At 37.6% G+C, this 26,840-nt stretch overlaps 1 protein-coding gene across 1 annotated transcript in view; it reads right to left on the bottom strand.

Moving 5' to 3' along the window:
- The window catches only part of GPC5 (glypican 5), a 574,301-nt gene that overhangs the window by 464,824 nt on the left and 82,637 nt on the right, over positions 1-26,840 (bottom strand). Inside the window, exons 3-5 of the mRNA XM_050976550.1 lie at positions 19,236-19,930; positions 2,179-2,312; positions 937-1,044 (exon numbers count right to left, since the gene is read on the bottom strand). Coding sequence (XP_050832507.1) covers positions 937-1,044; positions 2,179-2,312; positions 19,236-19,930 — 937 coding nt within the window. The remainder of the gene's footprint in view (positions 1-936; positions 1,045-2,178; positions 2,313-19,235; positions 19,931-26,840) is intronic.

Here is a 26,840-nt window from a genome sequence, read left to right as displayed (position 1 = left end):
TTAGGTCTAATGGTAAAAATAATTCAGGAGAAGTTCAGGCAGCAGCAGCCCGACATGTACCTTAAAATGTAAACTTTCATCTGGACATGCATTTGGAAAACAGAGGTGCCACAGGAGGTAACTAAGGTGGAGTTAGAGAAGAGCACTTCCTTAAGAGCAGGCTGCAAGCACTTGCTGAAGTCACACTTCCACGTGAGGTTCTTACAGTTGCTATGGGAATATAAAGTGAAATGTAAAGTGCCTGTGCCTAGTAAGGAAGGAGGTGATCCAGGAGGGAGCAACTGCAGATGATAGCAGAGGGGAAGTTGTGAAACTGGAATATGCATCAGTTAACCTCAAACTTTCTTTGCCTTCCCCTTTTTGGTGCAGCTTGCATGCCATGAAGAAGTGTCTCTATCATCTCAGACAGGTGACAGGGAAGGGAAGGGAAAGGGAAAGGAAGAGGAAGAGGAAAAGGAAAAGGAAAAAGGGAAAAGGAAAGTGGAAAAGGAAAGTGGAAAAGGAAAAGGAAAAAAGGGAAAAGGGAAAGGAAAAAAAGGGAAAAGGGAAAGGGAAGAGGCAAAGGCAAAGGCAAAGGAATGTTGCTTTGTGTTGCCCACTGCCTTTCATGCCCCTGAAGGTCTCTCAGGCAATCTCCCTGAGGTCAATAGAGTGTTCTGCTTTGAAACATGGAACAGTCCTGATTTAAGTGAGACTTTAGAATATGGTATTGTGTTTGCAGAGTGTTAGCAACCAGAAAACATCAAGAACTTACATGTAACTGAGATGCATGCACCCATGTAATGGGTATTCCCTGAAATACATCTGTGCTGGCTAAAGCAAACTTCTGGTTCACATATCTATCTATCTGTGACCACAATGTTTTTAAAACCCTCTATTTATATTTTGCATTGTTTTGGGGGTTTTTATCACTATTTAGTAACTGAAGGTCCTTACACTGAGAAGAATGGTGTGCCTTTGAAGCTCAGAGGCACCTTTTCTTCTCCAGACATCAGGAGTGAGCAATTATTCCCTGCAATTCTCTCATTTCTGTTTCCTTCTGCACTACAAAGTGAAATGAGAGGAAAAAGAGGACAAAGAAAACTTCTGTGTTTTAGCAAACACTATGACAGAAATGAAATTTCTGATTTTAACTTTGTACTTTTTTTGCATAATGGAGCCTTTAATCTTAACTGCAACATTCCTAATGCCTTAGAGTGCTATTATGGTCATTAAAAACCTGATTAACTTGTCTAAATATAGATTGGCCTTTGAGATTCCTTCAGCTACCTAAGATATCTGCAGAAAGCTGGAAGCCACCACAAAATCACAGAATCTGCTGATTTGGAAGGGACTCAGAAGGATCTTTGAGTCCAACTCTTAGCCCTGCACAGGACAGCCCTCAAGTCTCAGCATGTGCCTGAGAGTATGTTCCAAACACTCCTTCAACTCTGTCAGGCTTGAACTCTATGCTACAACTCATGGGACACCTGCATCCTTCTCAGCAGGAGAAGATCAGCTGAGAAGGATATCTCTGAGTGGCCTGGATGTTTACAGATGTGTGGGCAGCTCAAACACCTAACTCATACAGCTGCACAAAGTTCACCCTGCAATGCTGAGCCAGATTTAAATGAAATCTCCAAGCCTCTGCAGTCCCTTCAATTCACTATATACCAGGAAAAGAGTCAAAGAAAAAAAATCAGCAAGTTCTGTTTGAACAAGGCTTTCAAGATTTAGTCCCAAATGTTTAGTTGTCTCTTTTTTTACAGCAGAAAGGTATGTAAGAAAAGTAATTAATTTTTTCTGTCTTATCACCTTGTACTAATGGTTTTCTGTAAAAAGCTACTATCATTTCTTGTCAGATTTAATAATGCCTGCTGATATGTAAAGTTAAATGTAATTTTAAAAATTGCACATAGATCTAACATACATATTCTATTAATGTTATCCACCCTCCTAAATAATTTAAACCACACCAAATTACTCTGGTCATATGTCCATTACTTCTGAAAACAAAATCTACTCATGAAATTACCCTTTCCAAAATGTAACAGAGTAGACTGTGTTGCTAAAATGTTTCATTCTTTGGAGGCTTCATTCTCTAGTAATGCATGCCATTGCATTGAGCATAATCTACTCTGTTGTAAAATTAATGGCTTACTTTATTCTTTCTTTCTGGCTGTAAAACTAATGGCTTACTTTCTTCTGTTGGTGAGTGTTTGTTCACTGTCTCTGGAGAACATCTTCAAGCCTCGATTATCTTTGTTCTGATCAAAGGAGCAACCTGGAGACTGTTTAGGCTTCCTTACAGGAGGACCACATACCTTATTCACCTAAAAGGAAAAAAAAGCCACAAGAAGAAGGAAAGAACACATGTAAGCAACAATTGTTACGTATCTCTCAATTCACTTTCACTACATTTCAACAAGAAAGACAGACTAAGCTACAAAAAGCATAATTAGTTATCATACTGTGTAACACTGTATCCATAATGAATGCAGCAAACATATAATTAGTTATTTTATAGTAGAAAAAAATAGTCAAAGCATTCCTTTTTAAGGGATACCAGGTGTGTAAGAAAGTCACCATGTATTTTATTGATAGTGGTGTTTTTTTTCCCATAAGGAAGGGTATTTTTATGTAGACTGTACCAGAATCCTCAGAGAATATGATGTGTTGCGAACAGCAGCATATTTCCATTTTTTCTGTAATGCATCCCAATCACATTTTTAATATCCATTGAATTTTTTGCCTTCTTTCAGGGCTGATGAATTATTATGGCATGTTCAGCCCAGCTACACAAAGATATAGTGAACAGTTAGCATGGTGGATACTTGCATTACAACACTGAAAGACATTAAGGTAGTGACCCAAGATGTAAGTTTATTGATATTGGACCACAGATGTTGAAAATATCAAGGAATTTTATGTCCAGCTTTCTGATCCAGATGTCAACAGATAAAAATTCACATGAAGTCTCATTTTCTTCTTTGCAAAACGTGATACTGAGCATTTTGTATGACTTAGGACATCACATTCATAGCTCATTACTCTTCCTAATCATTGAATTAAAAAATTAGGCATATACATATATTTATTAAATAAGAAATAGTTATGCTTGCAATCACATCTGACAAGAAATATTAAGCAGACTGAACAGCATGCATTTGTGTAAGCTGGCACTGGTGAAACTTGGTAGTCATTAGGTAGTCAGCTTTTAGAGAGAAATAGGGAGAGAGGAGATCAATGTGGCCTCTAAGGCAAACACCCAGTCTTGAAGCAGAAACATATTCAAAATGCTACCATGTGAAGGAAGGAGTGTGCACACTACACAACAAGGATTATTGTTTCCTATTTCTATATTCCCACATGTAAGAACAGAGACAGCAAAAAAATCTCATTCTCAAGTCATCATCATGCATTAAAGAGAGAAATGCAAGTCTTATGGACCATCTTTCCATCTAAGAACTCCTGTAGAGCTAGTTAAGAAATACATTTAAAATTTAAAATGGAATAAACACATTTAATGTAACGAGTTTGTTGGCATGCATGTTGTATGTGGTATAATGAAACATTGCTGAATGCACCTACTTAGGTCAGTGAAAAGAAGAAAGAATCAGCATTATTACTACATAAGAACTGGTGCTCACCTTATGATTTGAAACTGAAGGTAAAGTTAGAAATACGACTACGGGATTACACTTTGTCCTTTAAGGGATTACACTTTGAACATCACTTGAAGCATTCATCTCTACATTTCTTCTTAGAGGCAGACTCTCTCTGGATAGCATCTGACTACATTCCTTCTTGTCCTCAAATTCAGTTTCAAACCTCCTTCACTCTATTTCCCCCAGTACTTCTTCTTCAGAATACACTAAAAATATTCCACCAGCTTAACTGGACTCCCCATTTCCCCCCTTTCAGGTCTCTACACCTTTTCTGTGTTTCACGTATCCTTATGCAAGTTTGCTTCTTCAGTGCCAGCCTCTGCAGCAGCTTATCACATTAGCCCCTCTATGCCAATATAATATAGATATACCAGATTCACAAAATGTTTCCATCATTTTATTTGTCTCACTTTTAGCATATTCTTTTCTGCTCACTGATGTGACACAGGGAACATTTTGCTTATGATCAGCTTCTGTGACAAAGCAACTGATTGCTCAAGTTGCCTCAGTTCCAGCTTCCCATACACTCTTCAGCTGCTCTTTGTCTTACCAAAAAGAAAAATAAGGTATAACAGAGAGTGAAAGTCAGATCCAGATGTTTGGGAAGGAGTCATCTCCAGATGTTTTGTCTCATGACAGGCCTGGGTCAGGTGTGTAGGGTGCTGTAGGTCTCAGGTGCCTTGCAGATCTGAACAGGGCACCTTTGCTGTCCAGGCACTGGCAGAGCCTGACAGCAGGGTGAGAGGCTGTGGGGAGGGGAGAAACAGGGTGGAGGTGACCTTCTGGCTAAGGCAGCCCCTGAGCAGATGAGTAACAGTCCTTCAGGTCAAGGGGAAAAAAAAAAAGACAAAACCAAATAAATTATCTCCACCTATAGTAAAAAACCTCACATACATTCACTTCAGTAGGAAAACAAGAGAATCCATGTTTCTTGAATTCACAGTAAAATCTCATTATATTTTGCTCTGATTAAAATGAACAAAAAAAAAAAAAAAAAAAGAAAACCAATAATTTTTACAGTCATAGATCCTTGGAATATGGATTATACTTGTTTTACATGTGCTTTACATAGACAGTTGTTTCAAAATTCTGTCTCACAACCTTTCTCTGCTCTCCTTGAGTCAATGTCTCAAGAAATGCATTTGCAATAATAGGAAATCTGCATTCACTGATATATGTAAATACAAACCTTAGTTTCAAATACAAAATCTTTCTTAAAAAGTAACCTTGGGTAAACTTCATATATAAAAATAACATTTAAAACTAGTAACCATTTGAAATGTCTTTTTAAAAACTGATTTTTTCCCAGTGTTGGAAAATTCTGAAAATTGTAATAAAAAGCATTTGCACAGCACCACATACACCTCTGCCATTCTCACAAAGATATGCATGACAGTAATCATACTGTTGAGAACTCAGTTCTCTTAATGAGGGCAGCAGCACAAAATTTGCTCTTTAGCAGCCACTTACTTATTCACACAGTTTCTGAAGGATGAGCTACTTCAGCATTTACCATGGTGATGTCAGCATCTCTGTAACCTTTCTCATATCTGTGATATTTAAACCTCTGGGACGACTGGCTTTGTATGATGTTGGTTCCTCTTTCTGTGTTTGGTACACCATGCTCATATTGCTCCCCCAGATGAACCCATCCTGAGGTTTTTTACCTGTTCAGTAGTGTCTCTCACTTTTATGTCATTAACTCTATGTGCATAACAAATTTACTTTTGCCTCCCTCACTAGCCCAGTCTTCATTATCACCTCGTTTCTGCAGTAAACTTGTGCATATGAAAATGTCATGTATTCTTGCCTTGCCTTCAGGTGCCTGTTTTGTCTGTGAGCCAAATAATTTATAACTTAAATATTCCAGTATTTAATTTTCCAGTACAGAGCTGATGACAGTCTAAAAACCAGATAAATACAGCTCCCATAATAATTTCTGCTTTACTTTTTTTTTTTTTTTAATGCTTTCTTTAAATGTACAGGAAGAAGTACATGTGCTAAGCATAACACCACCTCTTGTATTTCTTGACTTCAACTATATCCATAAGCTAGATTGTTTCCTAATTTTTAGTCTCTGGACAACAAAATTAACATTCCAATTGAGAAATCATTCAGTGCTATTATTGCCAGTCCTGAGAGACTGGAATCATAACTTTGAGAGAAGAGCAATGCTCTCACTATCCCACTGAATTAATAAATGACCATTTTGCAGCAATATCTAATCAGAATCTATTTTTACTATCTTCCAGTGTCACTGAAATGGGATTTACTCTGAATGTTTCCATAAACATTTTCTTGGCTTCAAAAAGAAGATGGTGTGAAAAATGATTCTCAAAGGGGATGAAAATAGAAAAGTGAAACTGAAAAATCATCAGAAAAAGAATTCAGTGAGATACCTCTCACTGAATTTCAGGAAGACTTAAAGACTTCCACAAAATTTTAAAACAGTCAAGCCTCAGCAACTTGCTAGGATTTTTTCTCTCTTTTTTTTTTTGCTTTTTTGAAATGTTCTTAAATACCACACAATATTTAAGGGCATAAAAAGAAACCTCCGAAAATTATAAAACTCCTGATTTTCAGAGTTCAGAAAAACCTATTGTCATTATAGTCAGCATGCTGTTATTACCCACAATTTGTATGCCACAGTATGATGACTGAGTTAATTAAAAGCTCTTGTAATAACCATGCAGTTAAATTGCAATTAGTGCCACACATGAACTTTATGGCAGTTTGATTTTCTTTGGTGCGATTCCTTAGAATGCCTACTTATGATTACTGACAGTTTGGAAAACTGCAGCATTATAAACCTTTGTATTTAAACAGGGCTGCACAATGAGGGGAGCATCACAGCAATAATGGTCACACACTGCTCTCTAAGTTCAGACACTCAACATGAGAAATGTGTCACATTCTTTGTTTCGGTTTTGGTTTGTGCCTTCTACTCGTTTTTCCCACTACACAAATGGTTCTTTCTGACCTCAGCATTTCCACCGAAATTATTTTGCACCAAATGACTGAAGCAAACAATTCACAGTCCTGTTATGCAGCCTTCTATTGGTGATGGCTTCAAACTAGACTTATCAAGTCTCAGCAAACTCAAGTTTTAAATGCCTGCATGGACTATGGCTACACTGATGCCCTGAAGGTTTGTGAGACTGGATCAATCTAGTAAACACCTAACACATTTACAGGAAATCCTAGAGATATATACATACATGTATCAAAAACTTACAGTGCTTGCTAAATTTACCAAAAAAAAAACCATGAAAGAGGTAAAGGAACTCTTTAAATAAAGGGCAGTTTTCAGACTCCTGATTCTGACACCCAGCCAGATCTGAGTAAAAGACCAAGAGGTTTTGTACCCAGAGAGGTGTCTTCTCTCCTGTTCCTCGATGCACAGCACAGTCTAAGGGACTAGACATGCCATTATGTGATTTTATTTAATGCATGTTTTAGCTAGTGATTAGTCTGGTGGCTTTCAATTCTAGCTGTCAGATCACAAACTTGCCATATTCCTAACAGTTAAATCCCCTCAAACACTCATGAGCAAATGGACAGCTGAAATCTAAAACCACTAAAATAAATCTAGAATGAAATATCATGCTGCTTGGAAACCCATTTGTTACAAATAAAATTGTGGTTGATTTTATTTTCCTTTCTAGAAATAGAAAAGGAATACTTTCTTCTAGAAACAGATTCTTGATGAGTTACCTGCATTTCCAGCACCAAATTACTAATCAAAAATACCAAAGATTTTGTTCAAGGAAAATAATGAATTAAACTGTTATAGATTCCCTGGTTTGTTTTATTTAACTAAACCACAAGAGGGAGCATCAGTATTTCAGTGTTCCCAAGCACTTCAGCAGCCTTCTATTGGTTTGGGAGGTTTTAGGGTTGTTTTTCTTTTTGCTTGGAACAAGTGCTCATTTAACCTCAAACATCTGTTTCAAAGAAAAATGCATTTTGATATATGAGAGTGTGCACACGGCACAGGAGATTAAAGTATTCCATATTGAGACAAAATCCAAGGTTTTGAAAACAAGGAGAGAAAGCATGAGGTAACAAACATCTACTTTTCCTTCACAACAGGAAAAATGTTAATGTGCAACCATTAATGTGAGGAGAGGCTAGTGGAACACCAGGTTTGAAACCCAGGAAAACCATGAAGAAACTCTGTATTATTTTCTTTGCTTTCTTTCCAAATTTTTTCTTCTTATTCTGTGACTACTTGACTCTAACAATATGTCTCAGACATAGGAAAATAAGCAAGTTCTGGAGTTACAATGGCAAATTACAAGATGCATACCTACACTTAAGCATTTTACAGAATTTGGAGGAGAAGTCCATGACAAGTGAGGAGGAAAACATTGTGAACAAAAGCCTAGAGAATTAGACACTTAGAATAATACCTGCTAAAATTACTAAACAATTTAGAATCCCTTGCAAGACAAATCTCAAATAGGCTTGCCAGCTTATTTTTCAAGAAATTTTATTCAAAATTGAAATCGAAATTTCAGGTGATACACAAAAATGTGCAGCTATAATTTTTCAACAGAGATGGAGTTGCAAGTGGTTTCAAGCTCAAAAAGGATAAAGCCAATTCAAAGAAAACTTTTGAAATATAAGAGTTTGTCTCACACCTAAGCAGGTGATATTGAGGAAAAATAAATGTAAACTGCAGATTTACAGAATGTACCCCCAGCAAGGCAATGGTAGCCTCCTCAGGGGAAAAAAAATCAAAGGATTACATGTTGGAAATAAAAGGAAAGTAATTTTCTGTGAGATGTAAACTGAAGCACAACTTGGAGATACTGAAATAATAATTCCACTTGGTTTGGCACTATGCAGAAACACTGCCATGGAGAAATGCCCCATCCCTGGAAATATTCAATGCCAGGCTGGATTGGACCTCCAACATCTTGTCTGGTGGAAAGAGTCCCTGTCAATAGCAGAGGGGTGGAACTAGTTGATCTTTAAAGTCCCTTGCAATGCAAACCATTCTGTGAGTCTACAAAATCTTCAGTCAAGACCAAGGAAAGAGACAAAAATGCAAAGAGTTTGCAAACCAGCTTTTTATAATCAGAATTTTCGCATATGGTTTTGTAAAAGACAGCTGTTCAAGCTGTTGGATTCTAGGAGTCACAGTCCCCAACTTTCACATGACTGAGAAGCATATCCTCCTCCTCCTACTACATTTATCAAAATCAGTAATCCTGTCCAAGTTCTTGAGAGCTCTGTGCTCATATCTTATCAATGTTTAATTATCTCTGCTTTCCTTCATAATTTTGCATGTTGGGGATTGCAAAATGAAATCTAAGAGCCCATTAAATATGAGCTACTTAATATACTTTTAATTTGTATCTTCTGGTCTTTAATCACTAAAATTGTAAATGGTTTTAGTTCTGGTGCTCCATTCATGAGGGACTAACACTCAGCAAGTCTGGCAGTAAAAATAGTTTCTCCTCCTGAATGGAGCTGGAAGGGAAGGAAATTTTTTTTTCTTTTTTTTTTTTTTTTTACTTTAAATGACTTAATGTCAGGGGAAATCCAAATGTTCTCAGCCAAGTTACCCTGTAGCCAGAACACAGCACTGCCAGTTCAAACTCCTCAAAGGCAGTTCAACAAAAACTGCTTCTTATGAGAGGCTGCCAGCTCTCCCGATCCAAGTCTGCTTCAGAGGATGCCAAGGTGTTCCATTCATGTTCAGTGAAAACACTCTGTGGTTCTCCTCCCAAAAATAATTATAAAAAAACCGACAGTAGCCCTTTCCAAAGATCAGCTGCTTGTGTGTAGTTTGACTGATTTATTTGTGCTTTCATGTGGTTCAAATATACTTTATTACTCCATATTTCTGTGTGCCCAGCAAATACAGCCCTGACACACAGGGCGAACATTGTGCTGTCTTATAGGATACAGGCAGAATTGTTCTTTAAATCTAGGTCTAAAATTATCCAGGGTCACCTGTGTAAACCAAAAGAGATTCAGTAGAATTGCGATTGTCAATGAAAGCAGAACTGGGTGCCTTTATCAGGCACATACCTCACTGAAACCAAAAAATACATTTAATATTACAATACATAAAGAATTAACGAAAGCAAACCAAGCTGACTGCATCAGCATATCTGCACAACATGTTTACACTTTAATGCAGACTGCAATTTATGTTCCAAAATTGTGAGCAGAGCACTTTCGTTAGCAAAATTCTGTAAGCTAATAAAATCATGTTCACTTCAATAACAGTCATAATACATTATTTCATTTAGCATTAGACACTGTCAATAACTCTTTCTTTTCAAGATAATAAGAATCAAAAAAGTCAGAAAAAAAGCAGGGAAAAACCCACTATCCAGTTAGTATTTCAGAGAACCTCCGTGTTTCTTCCCCATTCCAAACTGCAGCTTACAAGATCAATGTTTCTGCTTCCTGTAGCTCTATATTACGTGTTTCAGTGCCTCCTCACTCTCTTCTTTGTACCTGGGAAAAACAGTTTTCCTTGAAGATCTTTTGTAACGTAAAAGACAGGCATTTATTCATACATGTTCATATGATGTCAGGGACCAAAACAGTCCAGAAAGCTCAATTGCTTCAAAATCTCTGGATTTGCCCTGAAAAAAGTTTTTCCCTTACAAAGAGTTGGTAGCGATTTAAAACCAGCTGAGATCCCAGAAGTCTGCTCAACTCAGTACCTCTCTCTTCCTGAAGTCACTCTGTTTCACAATAAAAAATGAAGAGGAGAGAAAAAACACACACACAGCTCACAGAAAGGATTGTTAGGGTTCTTCTTTACACTTGTTCTTGCCTTCTACTCAGCTTTGGAGAAGGAGTGAAAAGTCTCCTTCCTTCTCTTTTCGCAAATATGAAGAATGAGATTGCAGTACTTTCAGCCTCTTAGAGAATCTTTCCCACCTTCAGTCCAAGTGCCCAGTAGGCACATTGAAGCAAACCTGCCATTGTGCCAACGCAGACTTAGATATCTATCATATCACCTAAACCCAGACCATGGTGGCAGCCCAGACTTCTCACTCTGCATTTTTCAGACCTCTGAGTCTCCATGCAGTCAGTGGAAAGCGAAAAGCCATTTCAGATCAGTGCATTTTGCCCAAATTTTGCCTAATCTTCTGTTACTAAAAAAGATTAAAAGGGGAAAACATATTAAAGATCCTATGCTTTCCTGGCATGCAAGATCTCAATCTTTAAAAAAAAAATGCAGCAAAATTAAACAAGTTTCAATAATTTCAAATTGTGAAGCAGGTTCATTCAAAACACATTAAATATGAATGCATAATGCACACCATTATATGCTCCTACATTATTTACTTAGCAGTCTGGATTGAACATATCTCATGCAAACCTGCACTACTCAGCATTGCTTGCCAGAGCCATGCATGTGTGTTGGTAACTGCAGTGGGTTGGACTAGGCTAAAAGCCAAAGGCCCGCCCAGCTGCTCTCTCACTCCCCCTCCTCTAAAGAATAAAGGGAGAGAAATAAGAAAAATCTTATGGGTCGAGATTAAGACAAGGACATCACTCACCAATTAATGCCATGGCCAAAAGAGCCTCAGTTTGGGGAAGACTAACTAATATATTGCAATTAAAAAGATATTGCAATGGTGGGAAATAAAGTTCAGACTAGAAACACCCTCTGCCTATCTTCTCTCTCCATCTCAAGGTAAATCTCATTCCTTCACTTCCAGCTCTTCCACTACCCCTCAGTCCCCCAGGTACTGCAGGGGTCTCAGAGACTGGAGATTGTTGCCAGTGCAACTGCAGCCCATTCAAGTAACTCCACTGTGGGAGGCACAGAGGAGGAATCTGGGCAATTCAGCAAATGAATTTTTAAAAAACACTTTTCAGAGAAGTGTGAGACATGAACTTGACACTGGATTTGAATGTCTTCTCACTGAAGGTGAGAAATATGTCCTCTGTCATTTCCATTTAAAAAAAGAAAATTTGAAAAAAAAGAAGAGGCATAGAAAAGGATGTACCTTGAAAGTGGGACCAAAAGCTGAGATACCATATATTTAAATTCTGAGAAGCTAAAGAACATAGCAACTGATTTTGTTTAGACAGCCGTGGTTTTGTGGTTTCATGGTTTCATGTTCTGCTATTATGTTTAAAAAGTTCTTGATGGAAACAAGTGCTTCCAGTATGCCCCACACATCTCCCTGTGTATCATAAACCTTAGAATAAAAGACAACCAGGATATTATCAAGTGTATGTCCAGCAACGTGTAAATATTTTGTCTTTCCAATTTGCATTTGTGTAAAATACCTGGATATATCAAAGGAGTAGATCATAACCCTAACACCCATTTTTCCACAATGTGCACATAACTATGCATGTATTATTACCTCTGCCAATATTCTGTGCACGATTTCAGACCCTGTTTCTACACATTAGAAAAAAGTAGAACAACTGCACTGTAAAAAGATACCAGTTTTGAGGATAATCCAGCAACATTAGGCATACAACTGCCATTCCAACACCCAAAATACTCTGACTTGTGATTGCCACGATTTTTATGTTAAATGTTGTAGCAGGTATCTTCTTGTTATTGGATAAACACTGATTTCAGTGACAAAAAATCAGCATAGTATAATATATAATGTGTGGTAAAAATACCAGAAATAACAGTAATACTTCAGACCTCAGTAAATGCAAGCTGCTGAAATACATAGAAAGGATGGATCAAACAAAATAAGATGGAAAGAGCTGCCCAATTGCTAAGAATGTTCAGGTACGAATAAAGTCTACCATTTAATGAAAACAACTTCTCATTAGTTAGAAACAAACCATAAACACTTTATTTGGTGATTTTTGTTTTGTTTTCAAAGTTCTCCAATCTCTTTTCTGATGAACAAAACCCAGCTTAGCTCCAGAAGAAAACTTTTTGATAAATGCAAGGAGCTTTTCCATGATGAAACAATGGGGAAGTGAAATACACCACCTGAAGAATCTGAATTTGATGGAGGTCATGAGTGCAATAGGCTTACTTCATGTTACATTAAAAAAATGATAGATGTATAAAAAACATGCCAAACTGTATCATACAAGCAGTACAGTTTTTCACAGCTATGGCTGGATGCATATCTGAATGGAGAAAAAGGGAAGGTGATGGTCTTAATTCTGTGTTAGCTGAAGCAGGAATCTTCTTTTCTAACACAATTGTATTAGACTTTAGATCCAATTACTGTTCAGCAGTTTTCAGAAATCAGTTTCTATTGATCTTGTGAAGTAATTTAAATTCATCAATGTATCAAGTAATTTAAATTCAGCAATGTTATGATGGCACAGTCATATGCCAAAAGCATCAGGCAGAATTCCACAATTTTATTCCAAAATCGGCTTTGCTGAAAATGAAAGGGGTTTGGGGGTTTTTTGGTCTTTTTTTAAGTATGAAAGAAATTTATGGCAAGTGACTCACTTGGGGGTTGTGTTTTACAAATTGGTAATGGGAACACACACTTGCTGAAAGTTAAAGAAATACAAGGCTAAGACCATATAGATAGTTTGGTGACAGGAACAATGTAATTAATTTTCCCACAATGTCAAATTCAGGTAGTATCTGTCCAAGCTCTAAACCAAAGATCATTTTTCCTCCATAGCTTATCACCAACACCTCCACTTCTCTTGAGAACCAAAGTACTACTGTTGAGTGGCAGCTTGGCTACCACTTCCTTTGAGAACCTCCAGGCTATCACTCCATTAGTCTCAAATTTTATCATCCTGTTGTGGGGAATTTTATCCACGCTTAGAGACTGTATAAAGAGTAATTCATTCTTTTGCTTTGACCAAAGATCTGTGAAATAAATAGACAGTACAGACTTGTGAATATTCAGTTTTAGCAACATGCTTGCATGGCAATGTTCACCAGCCACAAGATGAAGCCAGTGCCCACATCCTGCACTATAAGCACACCATGAACAGGATATGTTCCTGCCCTGTCCATGATCCTTCATGCAGGTCCTATCCCACCACAGCTCTTTTACCATCTGAGTAAAAGATGGTTGGCTCCTTAGTAAGAATATTCCCCTGATGCACCTACCTTCTAAACCATTTCACAGAATCAGATTTATTTAGCAGGGATTTTTTGAGGTCGTATAGTCTAACATCCCTATTCAATAAGGGTCAGATACAGCTGGTTGTCCAGGTTCATACTAATTGGGTTTTGACTATTTTCCAAAGTAAACTCCAAAATCTCTCTGGACAACCCATTCCGTGCAATTTCATGGGTTATGATTGCTGCCCATTGCCTCTTGTCCAGCCAGTGAGCAAGGCTGAAAATAGCTTGACTTTGTCCTCTTTAGTGGCTTTTACCATGTATTTATCCACATTGATAAGATTCCCCCTGAGCCTCTTCGTCTCCAGGCTCAACAGCCCCACATATGGAATATTCTATATATATACCTATGTATCTCTCAGCCTTTCCACACATGGAAGATGCTCCAGTCTCATATTCATCTTTGCGGCTGACCTCACTTCAGACACTCCGTAACTTTCTCACACTGGGCGGTCCAGAACTGGACAGAGCACCTCAGATGTGGTCTCAGCAGTGCTTCAGTGGATCACCTCCCTCAAACTGCTGGCAGCACTTTTCCTAATGAAATCCAAGAGATTGTTAGCCTTCTTTTGAGGTGCATTTCTCATGTTCAGCTTGGTGTCCTCCAGGAGCCTCATGCCCTTACTTCCAAAGCTGCTTCCCAGTCAGTCAGCCTCCAGCAGCTGTTGATGCATGGGATTATTCCTCCCCAGGTACAAGACTTTTCCTTTTGTTAACTTCATCAGATTCCCCTCAGATCAATTCTTTAGTCTGTTCCTCTGAATGGAACAACCATTTGGTGTATCAGCTGCTCCTCCCAGTTTTGATCTGTCTGCAAACTTGCCCAGGGTAAACTGTTCCATCACCCTGTCCATTAATGAAGACATTAAAGAGTATCTGCCCCAGTATCAGCCCCTGGGGGTCAGACCACTGATGACTTGCCTCCAGCTGTACTTTGTGCTACTGGTGACAATCCTTTGAGCCCACATTTTTCAGTCTTCCTCACTGTGCATATTGACAGTTTATACTTAAGGATATTGTAGGAGACAGACTCAAAGGCTTTGGTAAATTATCCAATGCCCTGCCCATACCCTATCAATCTGGCTGTCCTATTAAGGATGTCAAGTTGGTTAACCATTACTCCCAATCCACTTTTTCTCCATTTGTTTGGAATATAGTTTCTAGGATTAGTTACTCCATCACCTTTCCAGGGATGGAAAGGCTGACTGACTTGTATTTTCCTGTCTCATATAAGGCTCAAAATAAAGTTTATTAAATTCTTTTTTCTATTAGCATTTTATGCCCCAAGAAAGATCTTACTTTCTTTCCAATATTAGACAGCTGATTAAAAAAAAAAAAAAATAACAAGACAAAAGTCTCTCTTAATAGAATATAATTATGCCTAGTTTTTAGAAGACACATAACTTAGATATTCTTTCAGGATTAGACTGAGAAGAATGTATTGAGAGCTTCCACAATATTTGAATATACTGGTATTTTTGTTGTCTCCAACTGTTTGGAAATTTCTTAGAACATAGGGAAGACACAGCACTTTTGAAAATCCTATTCTAAATTTTTCTAGGCTTATATATAAAAAACACATTCAAGAATTTTACCAAACCTGCAGCACAGATTCCTCACTTTCAAAATAAGGAAATGCCAGAATTTTTGTGATCTTTTTTTCTGTTTTGGATTCCCACATTTTTATATGCATGTGTATCTTTTAGTATCATGGTCACATACTTCGTTTTCCTTCAGATCCCAAAATCATCAGTGCTCAGAATAGCCAATGAACAACTAATCAATATTCTTTTTCATCTCTTTTTATTCAATTTTAAACTCAGACACCATTGATCTTTTGGGAATCAAGAACAAAATTCATATGCAAATTTTGCAGGGAAGATTTAACTACAAAGTCCTGTGAATTTTAGTTTTCTCTTTTCTCCTTTTCCTTTCCCCTTTTCCTTCATTTTTTGCCCAACCTCATACTCATTTCCACTGCTCTCAGGTCCTCTGTTTGTTCCACTCCAATGAACCTCTCCCTTGCAGGTTACCCAATGTGCAGCAGCACAAGTCTTCAAACAGCAAAATGAAACTTTAAGAGCACAGACACTCCCTCAACCAGCATGACTTTCAGCAGCCAGGGCAGCAGGCACAGAGGCAAAAAGGTGGGAGCAGAGAGCTGAAGACAGTGCCAGAGCAGGACTTGGGCAATCCAGGGTGACACTGGATTAAAGTGCTGTTGAATCCCATTGTAAGTGACACGGAGTGTGTCTTCCACGGCCTGGGGTGGTGACATTAATCCACACACAAAGGGAGTGGGAAAATGCTCCTATGCTGGGGATAGCAGGCTCCATCCACAGCAAAACTTTGTAAATCTTGCTGAAATATCTCTTTGTCCTTCTGTCCTAACATTATCAGTGGTTTCAATAACAGAATGGGGGTGACATGAAACAATTTATTATAACTTGTAAAAAAATTTCCATGGATTTTTTTGCTTGGTTTTTAGTTTGTTGTGGTATTTTGGTTTGGTTTGGGGTTTTTGACATGTATGTAAGGCTTAAATGTGCCATAAAGTTCTTGTGCATTCATCAGGCTGTACAGTGCCCTCCACAGGGATTTCCCTGGCTATACACAAGCTCAGAGACCAGCATGTGCCAACTCTGTCTGGGCACAAAAGAAGCACAGGATGAGTCTGCAAGGTGCTCTGTAACAATGGGCACTTTTAGCAGTTATCCAGAGTGTAAGAATGACAAGAATTACATAACCTCTTCTTCAGATTATCCTAATAATGCAACTGTTCCTGTTTTGTATGGTGGAGCTCTCTTAAACCTCTATTACACTATATCTGCACGAGCATTCACACAGATGTTTGCTAAAAAATTTCTGTTCCAGCTAAAAACCATAGGGTACACTATGCACTGAGCAATATATGGACATATACAGACTTCAGGAACAGAAATGGCATTAAATATATGACAATATGTAGGTGTGAAAATACAGAAATACACGAATAGTTGCACAGCCCACACATATCCACTACAGAATAGCATCAAATAATGCACAGGTATCGAGATGATTAACAGGTGCTGATTTATTTGTCAGTCAGCAGAGCTGTGGGAGGCAGAATTAAGGGTGATTTTGAAACAGTAAGAAGAAAGTGAAAGATAAATTCCAGATGGACACAGAGTTGGCACTGCTCTGAAGACCCGAGCAGAAAATGGAACAAGCTGTAAATTACTAGAAAAAAAGAGTTTTGTAAAAGGAAGCCATGCTATATAGGCATTAGTGTTCTTTCCACAGCACACAGAGCTTAGAGCATGAATATACATCAGATTTAAATACTCCTGCAAACTGTTAGAAAAAATCCTTTACATATGGCTATTTACACAAACATAGCCATGAATGAATAAAAAGACTACTCAGCTACATATATCATTAAACAGGTTACTCTACAGATTCTCACATTGACACTTGCATAATTATATATGATACTTCCAAAGATTCAATTTTTTTTCTCTGTTCACTTCTTTAAAACTCACAAAAAGTAATGAAATTCTCTTTTAAAACTGCAGACTGCTGCGTGCCTAAGCAAACCATTATTTGCTTGCTCATAATCATCTTTTCCCTGTCTGTTAGAGTCACTGATGCATTAATTGCTTATCAAAACCTGAAACAGTTCATGAGTCACTCTGAAGATAAAATAAATATTAATGAGCCAATTTCAATGAAGTTCCTGTCCTCTGCCTCTTAAAGCTGAAATGCTATATTTATTGCATGTCAGAATTTGGTCTTGACACCTAATAAATGGGGAAATATGAAATATACTGACTAGATCCTCATGTTTCAAGGGATCATCACATTATAGTCCTAATTGACCAAATTAGTGATCAAAAAGAGAAAGGACTGGTCAATTATGACAGAGAAATTAGGTAAAAGAGATGTCTAGGTCTGGTGCAGTTGGAGTCAAAAATGAAGTATGTGGGTTTTGAAGCTGGGAAATGCTTCTAGACACACATCACATTAAAATCACGGATGATTTTAATGTAGCATTAGTAAAAATATGATCTTCGAACAAGCACATCAGCAACAAATATCATTACATAAGAAATTTTAGTATCCCCTACACTGAATGAAGGATGGGGAGAAGGAAGGCATGGAGTTTTCAGGAATATCAAAATAAAGCACTTTAGTTTGGATCAATATGAATTTTCATTAAGCAAACACACTAAGTGGAGGGCTCTTGACCCATTTAATTTTTTACTAAAATTCAGTGAAATATACTATTTTGGACTGTAAAAACTTTCATTTCGAAAACACAAGTTTGCTGAGAGATTTTGAAGTCTGGGCCAATGATAATTCACTGTTGAAAATCCAAGTCTAAAACTTTTCAAATTAAATGACACAGAATGAAGTAGGAAACACAAGTCCTTCCCTTGAACTTTTACTTGCTTGTTCTAGCTTGTTCCTGGAAATGGTAGGCAAAGAAGATCCCACAGAAATCAAAGGAGCTACAGGTTATTTTCCAAAAAAGACAACTGTAGATCTGAAATAACTTGTGAATTAGAGAGACATCAGTGAACCACTTTTGAGTAAAAATGTCAGTGAAAAACCCTTTTACAAAAAAATTACAGCCTTCCTCAAGGAAGCTGAGCAGCAGGATATTATGGCTCGTGAAGCTGGCTGGTACAAAGCAGATATAGTGGGAAATCTGTAGAAATGAACCCTGTTATTCACAGATTGCAGCAGGATGGAGAACCCATTTTATTAGACTCTGGGTCTTAGAAGGAAATGAAGAAACCTCTATTTCTGATATTAGGTATTTCTGATATTAGCTGCACCTCACTGATGTCACAGTACAGGGACACCCAGACAGTCTCTTTAGGGTGTACTATAAAACTAAAGGCATCTCCCCAAACCAAGCTATCCAATCCAATACTTAATACAGAATATGCCACTCTCAGTGGCATATTTTGCATGTAATAATATAGAGAACAAATGTGGATTAAATATAATACAGGAAAAATTTGGATTTTGGTAGTTATCCTTATAAATTACCATATATACTAGCTTTTTTCCCTAAAGTGTAGTTAAATAATGTCCACTTTCCATAGCAGTATGCTAAAATTCTTCACACATTCACAGCTAACAGAGCTCTCACACAACTTTTTGTTTTTCTCTTCAGTGTAAGAAAGGACTTATTTAATGTTACAAATTAATTGTGCTGCTTCCTCTGGAACATACCAATTTCCAAAATTATGGAAATAATATATGCAAAGTCATGGGTTCTTTAAGGCAGGCCACTGGTATCTAAAATAAGGATTGTTTACATTTATCATAATGTGCACATAAGATAACAACGAAACAATTTCCTTATGCTCATGAAAAGTATCTTTTATGCTCCCAGAAACTGCTTAATCAATTAAGGCTGAACTCAGATACAAATGTGTATCTCACCATAAAAATGGCCAAACAAATAACAGCTATCAGTGATACCTTTCCTACTTTCATGTTTGCCCTGAGTGTGGCTAAAACCAGCATCTTACCTGCTCAGATAACTCTGGCCCATTGATCCGAGCCTGTACCAGAGCGTCGTGGACAAGGGAATGGAAGTTCAGCAGCACGTGCTCGATGCCATGTGCTCCACTCAGGGCTCCTGAGAGCTCCTCCAGGGCCTGGATGTACTTCTGCCAGTGGAGATCAACTTCTGCTAGGGCAGCCAGGCAGCCCCGGATGATGCTGAGGCAGTAGCCCAGGCAGGGCTTGCTCAGCATCAGCCCCTGGCAGTGGGGGCAGTACTGCATTCTCAGCAAAGCTCTGCTGCAGTCTCTGGAGAAGTGCAGGTGATCTGTCGCATTGATCAGTTCAACCCCCAAATTCAGAGCCTGCAGGAAAGTCCGGCTGGGTAAGAGTGATCTTCCCATCTGTCCTACGGCCTTTTTGGGAACGTTGCCAAAGGGCCTGAGGTCTCTTCTCGCCGCTCGGAGGCACTCCGCGTACTCCAAGGAGATGTCAGTCGGACCAGGGTTAATTACATGGTTGTAGACTACTGGAAACAGGGTGTCAAAAAATCTGTTCACAAATTCCTCTGTGCTGGCGTCTGTGCCAAATAAGAAGAGCCCAACATCTGTGAAAAACTCCTGCACGTGCACAGCAGCCTCAGCAGCCATGTTTCTGTAAGCATTGCAGAAAAGTGTGCTGGTGTAATTCTCAGCCAGTCTGATGAGCATTTCAAAGGTTTCTGCAATAAATCAATCAATATTTTAAGGTTAAAAAATAAGAAAATAGAGTAAGAACATAAAAAAATTATATTAAGACAACTTACAAATATCCCAAATTAATTTTTGTGTCAGAATTTTTGAAGAGAAAAACTTCTCACAACTATGACAACTGTCTATTCTATATAGGGAAGCACCTTACATGTAATGTTACAACACAATTAATAATCCATATTTTCTTTGCAGGTTACATTAAACACAACCTAAGAAAAGTTCAGGAAATAACTGTAAGCTGTGTTAAGTTACAAAATACAGAAAAGTCCTATTGTATCTGTCTATGTATATAAATCCATGAGCTCTCTCATCTGATGACTCATTCTGCAAGTTGCAAGAAACAGCTGAATGCTCTCAGTAACTCCAAGCCATTCCTCTTACCATCCTAAATGGATGAGCAAAATACTAAACAATATAAACAAGTCTTCATTTCTACAACTCTCAATTCTATTACAACTTAATAACTCAGTTTTTATTTTGTGTCTTCCAGAGGAAGCAGATGTTCCAAACACACAGCAGAACATGACTTTGAACAGTGCTGTTTGGTCTGGCAATTGGTATGGTCAAGAACTGCTTTCCTCAGGAACTGATGGATAATCCCTTGCTGAGCCTCAAGAACTAGATAATGAATAAAGCCTGAATGGACAAACTTGCATTTCACACTTTAGGTGGTAATCCTTAAATACACAGAGTAGTGTTCAATAAAGCATTTAAATATACTGGAAAAACATCCCCTTCTGACTTGATCTATGATTTGCAAGTAAGAAAAAACATCAGCTTTCAAAACAGAAAAGAGTGTTTACATTGAGGAATTCCCTAGATCTGCCTGAGAAGGCAATGAAGCAATATATGGATCAAAAAGAAACTTGGCTTAGAGTTGAGAAAAGAAACACAGAAAGACATACTACAAATATTAACCCATTTTATACACTGAATGGCTTCAACTCAGTAACTTTTATTTCAAGTTTTACAAGTTTTCATGTATTTATTTTTTCACATTCATTTTTAAATAGGACTGTAAGAACAAAGTAAAGAAAAGCATGAAGTGCAGTTAATACTGTCCAAACAGTGATGTTAAATACAGGCAGAGTCAAATAGTGTGAAAACATGTCTGTCAAATAGTGTGAAAACAAATCACAAGCAATTTCTGAAGCATCTGAAGTCTGCTGGTCAGTCACTGACTGAAAGGCATAGTAGAAAAACCAGAATAAATGTAAAAAAGACAAGACTGGCTATCACACAGTTAAAAAATGCCTACACAAAAGGGCCTTATATTATGATAAAAGTTGGTTCAGTTCAGGTTAGTGAAAGGATTCTTGCTGACTGCAGTGATTTTGAAATTGCATGCTTTGTGAAACGATCATATATACTTTGTATTCAGTCTGTCCTGTTTCCAATAAAAAATAGATGCCGCGGCTGCTGTGTCGAAAGCACTCCCCTCCCGTCCGAGTGGGGGGGAAGGCGGCCGGGGCTAGCTCGGAGCACAGCAGCAGCTAGCAGCTAAGGGGGCACTACCCAGATCCGTCAGGGACGTCCGGGCTGCGCCTTCCTCGGCAGGACAGCAGCAACAGTATCGAAAAGAAGCGGCAAGGCGGAGAAGCCGAGAGAAAAGAGGGTCTTGACACGCCCGGTGTAGCCCAGTGGTTTTAATGTATCATTCCTCCACCGCGTCCAGGCGGGAAAAGACGCCACTGCGTCGGCGGGAAAGACGCCACTGCGACCAGGCGGGAAAAGGCGAGACAAAAGGGGGAGAAGGAGTATATAAAGGGGTGTACAAGAACCAATCGGGGGAAACTGAGGAGGGGAATTCAACATGACTGACAGGGGTGGCAACAAGTGACACACGAACGAAGGAGGGACTCAGGGCACCTGCCCAATCACCCCCTGTGGAAGGGAGAAGTTTCTGGAAGGATGGGGGGGTTTCAGGAGATGAACGGGGCTCTGGAGGAGGGGAAAGGGGCAGTTGCCAGGGGAACGGGGGTGGAGACAAGGGCTTGGCAGCGAGCCCAGACTGGGAGGATACCATTCGAGGGAAAGGGGGAACCAGGACTGAACCATCGAACTGGGTATAGGGTTGTAACCAGGGGAATCATCACAAAACAATACAAAACAGGGAAGATAACTCAATTGGGAACTGGACACACACCACAACAAATAGATACATGCTTCTAAATCACAATGATTCCTCTGCTATCTGTAAGTTTTAGTTTTGTATTTCACACCACTCTTAAATTGAATTTGCTGTTCTCTTTTCTATTCTTCTAGCATTCACACAAGTAAAAAAAAAATGTTGACAGCTCACAGTAAAGAGTCAGAAAGTGCATCTCACTTGTGTGGTTCTTTTGGGTTTTTTTTATTGCTATGTCACATACATATGTGAACTTCTCCTTAAGAGAATTTCACTTTAATCATTCATAACTGCCAAATATTATGATGTCAAAAATCAAAGAGACTAATTTGTTTCAGAAGTCATACTCCTAAAGTCAGTACCCTTCATGGAGGCTATGTTCCCGCCAATGGAGACCCATTCGACACAGAAAAGCCTCTTGGCTTTATCCTGTGAGTTAACATGCAGAAGTGCCAGCTCTGCAGCTCCCAACACCTCCACCAGCCCCTCACACCTCATCCCTGAGCTATGGGAGACCCATTTCCTTCTGGAGCAGGCAGTGAGGCACAACAAATCAGACAGGGCAGATTAAATTGATCAAGATGCCCACTTTAAGGCACCTGAACCAAGGATGATATCTAAACCAGTTGTACAGGCAGTTTGGACACCCAGCTCCCATGGAGGCACAGGAACATGGGAAAATAAATTATAGCCCTAAATTACTAAATATCTAACTATAGTACATCTCATTTTTGCTGGGGGAAATAAGGAATTCAAAGAAACTTTAGAAACTTTACTATAGAAAATTTATTTAGTTGCCCAAGAGTGTTTGATAGCATTTTTAATGGGAGATGCCATTTTTTATTTGCCTGTCCAAAATGGCATGTGTGTTCTGCAGGTCTTGTGCCATATCTGTAGGCTCTTTATAAACATTTTGCATTTAAAATGGTACTGGATGGCTGTGCTGAGACCACTGAACTAAACTGTAGGTATCTAGTTATCACAGACTTGACAACCCTTCATATAAAATCCTGGAGCAGCCCAGAAGAGGAAAGACAAAAAAAAATTAACTAAAATTGATTCTTGGTTTAGATGGCTTTAAAAAATAAAATGTGAAGAATATGAAAGCTTTTTTTATTATTACTTTTCCTAGATGGAAACCATTAAGTCTGCGATCTAAATGTCTGTTACAATCCATGGCTGCAGTATCCTATTACCAAGTGCACAAATATTAGTTGAAAGCATAAATCATGCTGCATTTGGACAATCAATAGATTTTGCAATGTGATCTAAACAATAACAAATCTTCAATACTGAACTATATCGGTGGTGCCTCAGCAACCCCCAGATGAAGGAGTACAATAATCAACTACAGAATTTACTGACTATTTCTGCCTTTCTAAATAGAATGTGATGATACTGGCTACTTGTGTTTCCAATTCTGCATCACGTTGTTTAATTGTCACTTTATGATTTCTTACAGAATTTGTTAATAGTTTTTTTTCTCCTGGCACATTTTCTACTTTATAACCATGGCTATTTCAGAGATTTGTTTTGCAAATCACACCTATGTTTACTTTTAATATTGAACAGCTTTTGTGAATACCTTACGAAGGCAATCTATGTCATTTACAGCACATTCTGAAACTTCAGTGACAAGTCAAGTTATACTGGTTCAATACTGCAAACTGTAGCAATCTGTTTATCTTTTAAATCTATGGGCTGAAACCAACATAATCAGCATTAATTACTCAGCAACATAAAAGAAGCGATGAGTTTTCCATCAGTCTAAATGTAATACATATAAAATACATTTTAAGTATAACTAAGATGAGCTAGAAAAGCTCTTTCTATTGTCATCAAATGATTTTTTAATCTTCAAGGTCAGTGTCTCTTATCTCCATAATTTATGAGATCTTCATATTAGCTGCTATACAATATCCTATAGATACTTTGTGCAACCTTATTATTTATAATGTCCAGTCTTTCCACAGATGACATGTCAATTTTATTTTTCTTTGGTGACAGTTAAAACTGTTGTTTGTACATTCCTAAATCAAATTTGAGTTGTCAATATTTAACTAATTCATTTTTTTTAAAGAACAGTAGTATTTCTCTTCCTGATTTACTAAGGACAAAACACGAGGCTAGGAAATTTGTAAATGAGAACTTGTTTGCTTTGTGTGTAGCATTTTTTCAGCTGATACTTCATACTAGTACATATAAATATTGTTTTTTGATAATAGTGTGTTTAACCAAGTGATTACAAAGTGATGTAAAAATAACTATCTGGTCATTGCTTTAAAGGGTTTGCTCTCTTCCTTTAGCCTTTCAGTTCCTTAGAGCCATGGGGAGTTCTAAATTACAAAGTTCCAAGGTATCAATTAGACCAGTGGATAAATGGGTTTAAAATAAAAATCAGAAGTATACACATTACTTGTTTACTAGATCAAAGAGAACGAGTCCAGTTTTTTATTCCTGGACATTAATCAGATTTAATGGAAATACTGCACAGAATGAAATAGAATTTGCATTAGGTTTTAAACCAGCCCTGCAATTCTCATCTGTAATAGTTTTGGCAAAGTGTCTTTATACTAAAGGTACCCTAAAAAATTAATTTGAAATACATTTCTATGGAACTGCGCTGTTGTAAAACAACTACATTTTTTTTTTTTAATTTTACCCCTTCTTTACACAAATGTTGAATAAATCTCCTAAATGAGACACTGCATGGTTCTAAATGCTTAGCACTACCTTTGGAAACACATATGGTACTTAATGCAGACATAGTCTCATAAATTAAAAATCCAGGATTAGTAGTGGTCCAACTAGTTGTGAAGTCTTATAATTTGGTAATAATTCACCAGCCTAAATTACATATTATAAATTAATTCATATTTAGGGTAACATATAGAACTCAATGAATTATAACCAGACAGGTTAAAATCCATCCTTGATTTATGACATTGCATTTAGCAAGACTTCCTTTCACAGTCCAGAGGAGATCCAAAATTGATGAGCCTGGACTATCGGAAGGGTCAGCCCATAATATACAGGAATCAATAACTAAATCTAAGCAAACCTGAAAAACCTAGCAATGTTATAAATTTATTATGATTTGAAAAAATTCTATGGGAAAGTATTGCCAGCTGCCATAGATGTTTGGTGATTTTGTAGGTTTTCCTTCTGTTTATGCGTAGCACAAATAAACCACGAGCATCATACTCCTTCTTCTAAAGATTTATATCACAATCAAATGTACCTTGCATGCATCTAGAGTCACAATGAATGTCTCAGGTGCAAGTTACAGCCAGGTAAGCAATAGGCATTCAAAAGTTATGAAAAAAATAGTGGAGAAGAAATTAATCCACACAGCATTACATTAATTCTTTTTTTTTTTAATACATCAAACAGAGAACTATGGATAGGTGGGAAATTCAGTGTAGTTATTTCTATTTAGCAAGTGACAGATTTAATGCAAAATCCCTGAATCATTTACCATATCAGAAAAATGAGCTGGAAGAATCATGTCTTCAAGACATATAAATGAATTATAAAGAATGAACTCATTAGGGCATTACCTGTGAAGGTTATATAGGAAAGAGATCAATAGAGCAAGTGCCAATCAAATAGATTTGGGACTCATTGAAACTGCTCCTCATTAACACATATTTCAAATTAATCCATTTCACAGACTGCAGACCCACCAATGAAGCCAGGAAGAAAACAGGTATAATAGATGAAACCTGTAGTATAACCAACTTTGTGTTGCCAAAGGACAGCAAAGCACCTCAGGCTTTTATAGCTCAAAGTACTCATAACAGACTTCAGAGTTTGCCAGGTCTTGTCTGGTCTTGAATTTAATTTAGCTGTTTTTGAGAAAAATACAAACATTCAACAAACTTGTTTTAGAATTGTTTGACCATTGCCTAAGTTCTTCTGTGTTCAGTGGCATATTATTCATATACTCAAGGAGTTTCTGACATATCCTGTGATTTGGAGTTTGGTTTAGTCATCCTGGTTTTTTTTTTCTTTAGATGGGGCTTGTGTTGGGGTGCTTTTTTTTTGGCATCAGGACATACGGAAGTTGGAATATTAATAGGAATTAGCAATCATATATAATCATACATAATTCAGGCTATAAGCATTATTTACACTAAAAAGAACTGCTGCACTTTGAAATGAAATAGCAAATTGTCTCAAATCCATATGTAAAATGTGTTCTTTTTTCCCTCCAAAGAAATTGTGAGGACTCATAAGAAACTCATTCCCAAGTTAACCAATACATAGAATTTAGAGAAATGTCCAAAGCCAAGATGAATTTCACTCATTTTCGTGCTGCATCTTTTCATTAGTCTGAATTGGCAAGTGTACTTCTCATTCTTGTTTTATAATCAACTTAATATCATCATGCAGTGTTAATTTTTGCTGACTAAACCTGACACAAACTATTTTGCTGTGTAGAATTTGCTTTCTAAATCAACAAATTTAGGTGTGTTTTCCTTTCCTTCTCCATCTTCTTAGCTATGCATGTGAGAAACGGCCCTGCAATGAAAGACTTCTCAAGTTCTGGTGATTTGACACAATCATCCAAATCTTGTCACTTGCTTGGGGGTTTTTGTGGCTTTTTGTTTCTTAGGGGTTTTTTGTTTTGGTTTTTGTTTCTTAGGGGTTTTTTGTTTTCTAGGGGGTGTTTTGTAGGTTTGTTTTTTTTTTTTAATTTTGTTTTTGTTTCTGTTTTGTTTCTCAATAAAAAGTTGGAATAAATTTCT

Source organism: Serinus canaria, chromosome 1, assembly GCF_022539315.1.
Source record: "Serinus canaria isolate serCan28SL12 chromosome 1, serCan2020, whole genome shotgun sequence".
Taxonomy (NCBI): domain Eukaryota; kingdom Metazoa; phylum Chordata; class Aves; order Passeriformes; family Fringillidae; genus Serinus; species Serinus canaria.
This window is presented reverse-complemented; position numbering and strand designations above follow the sequence as displayed.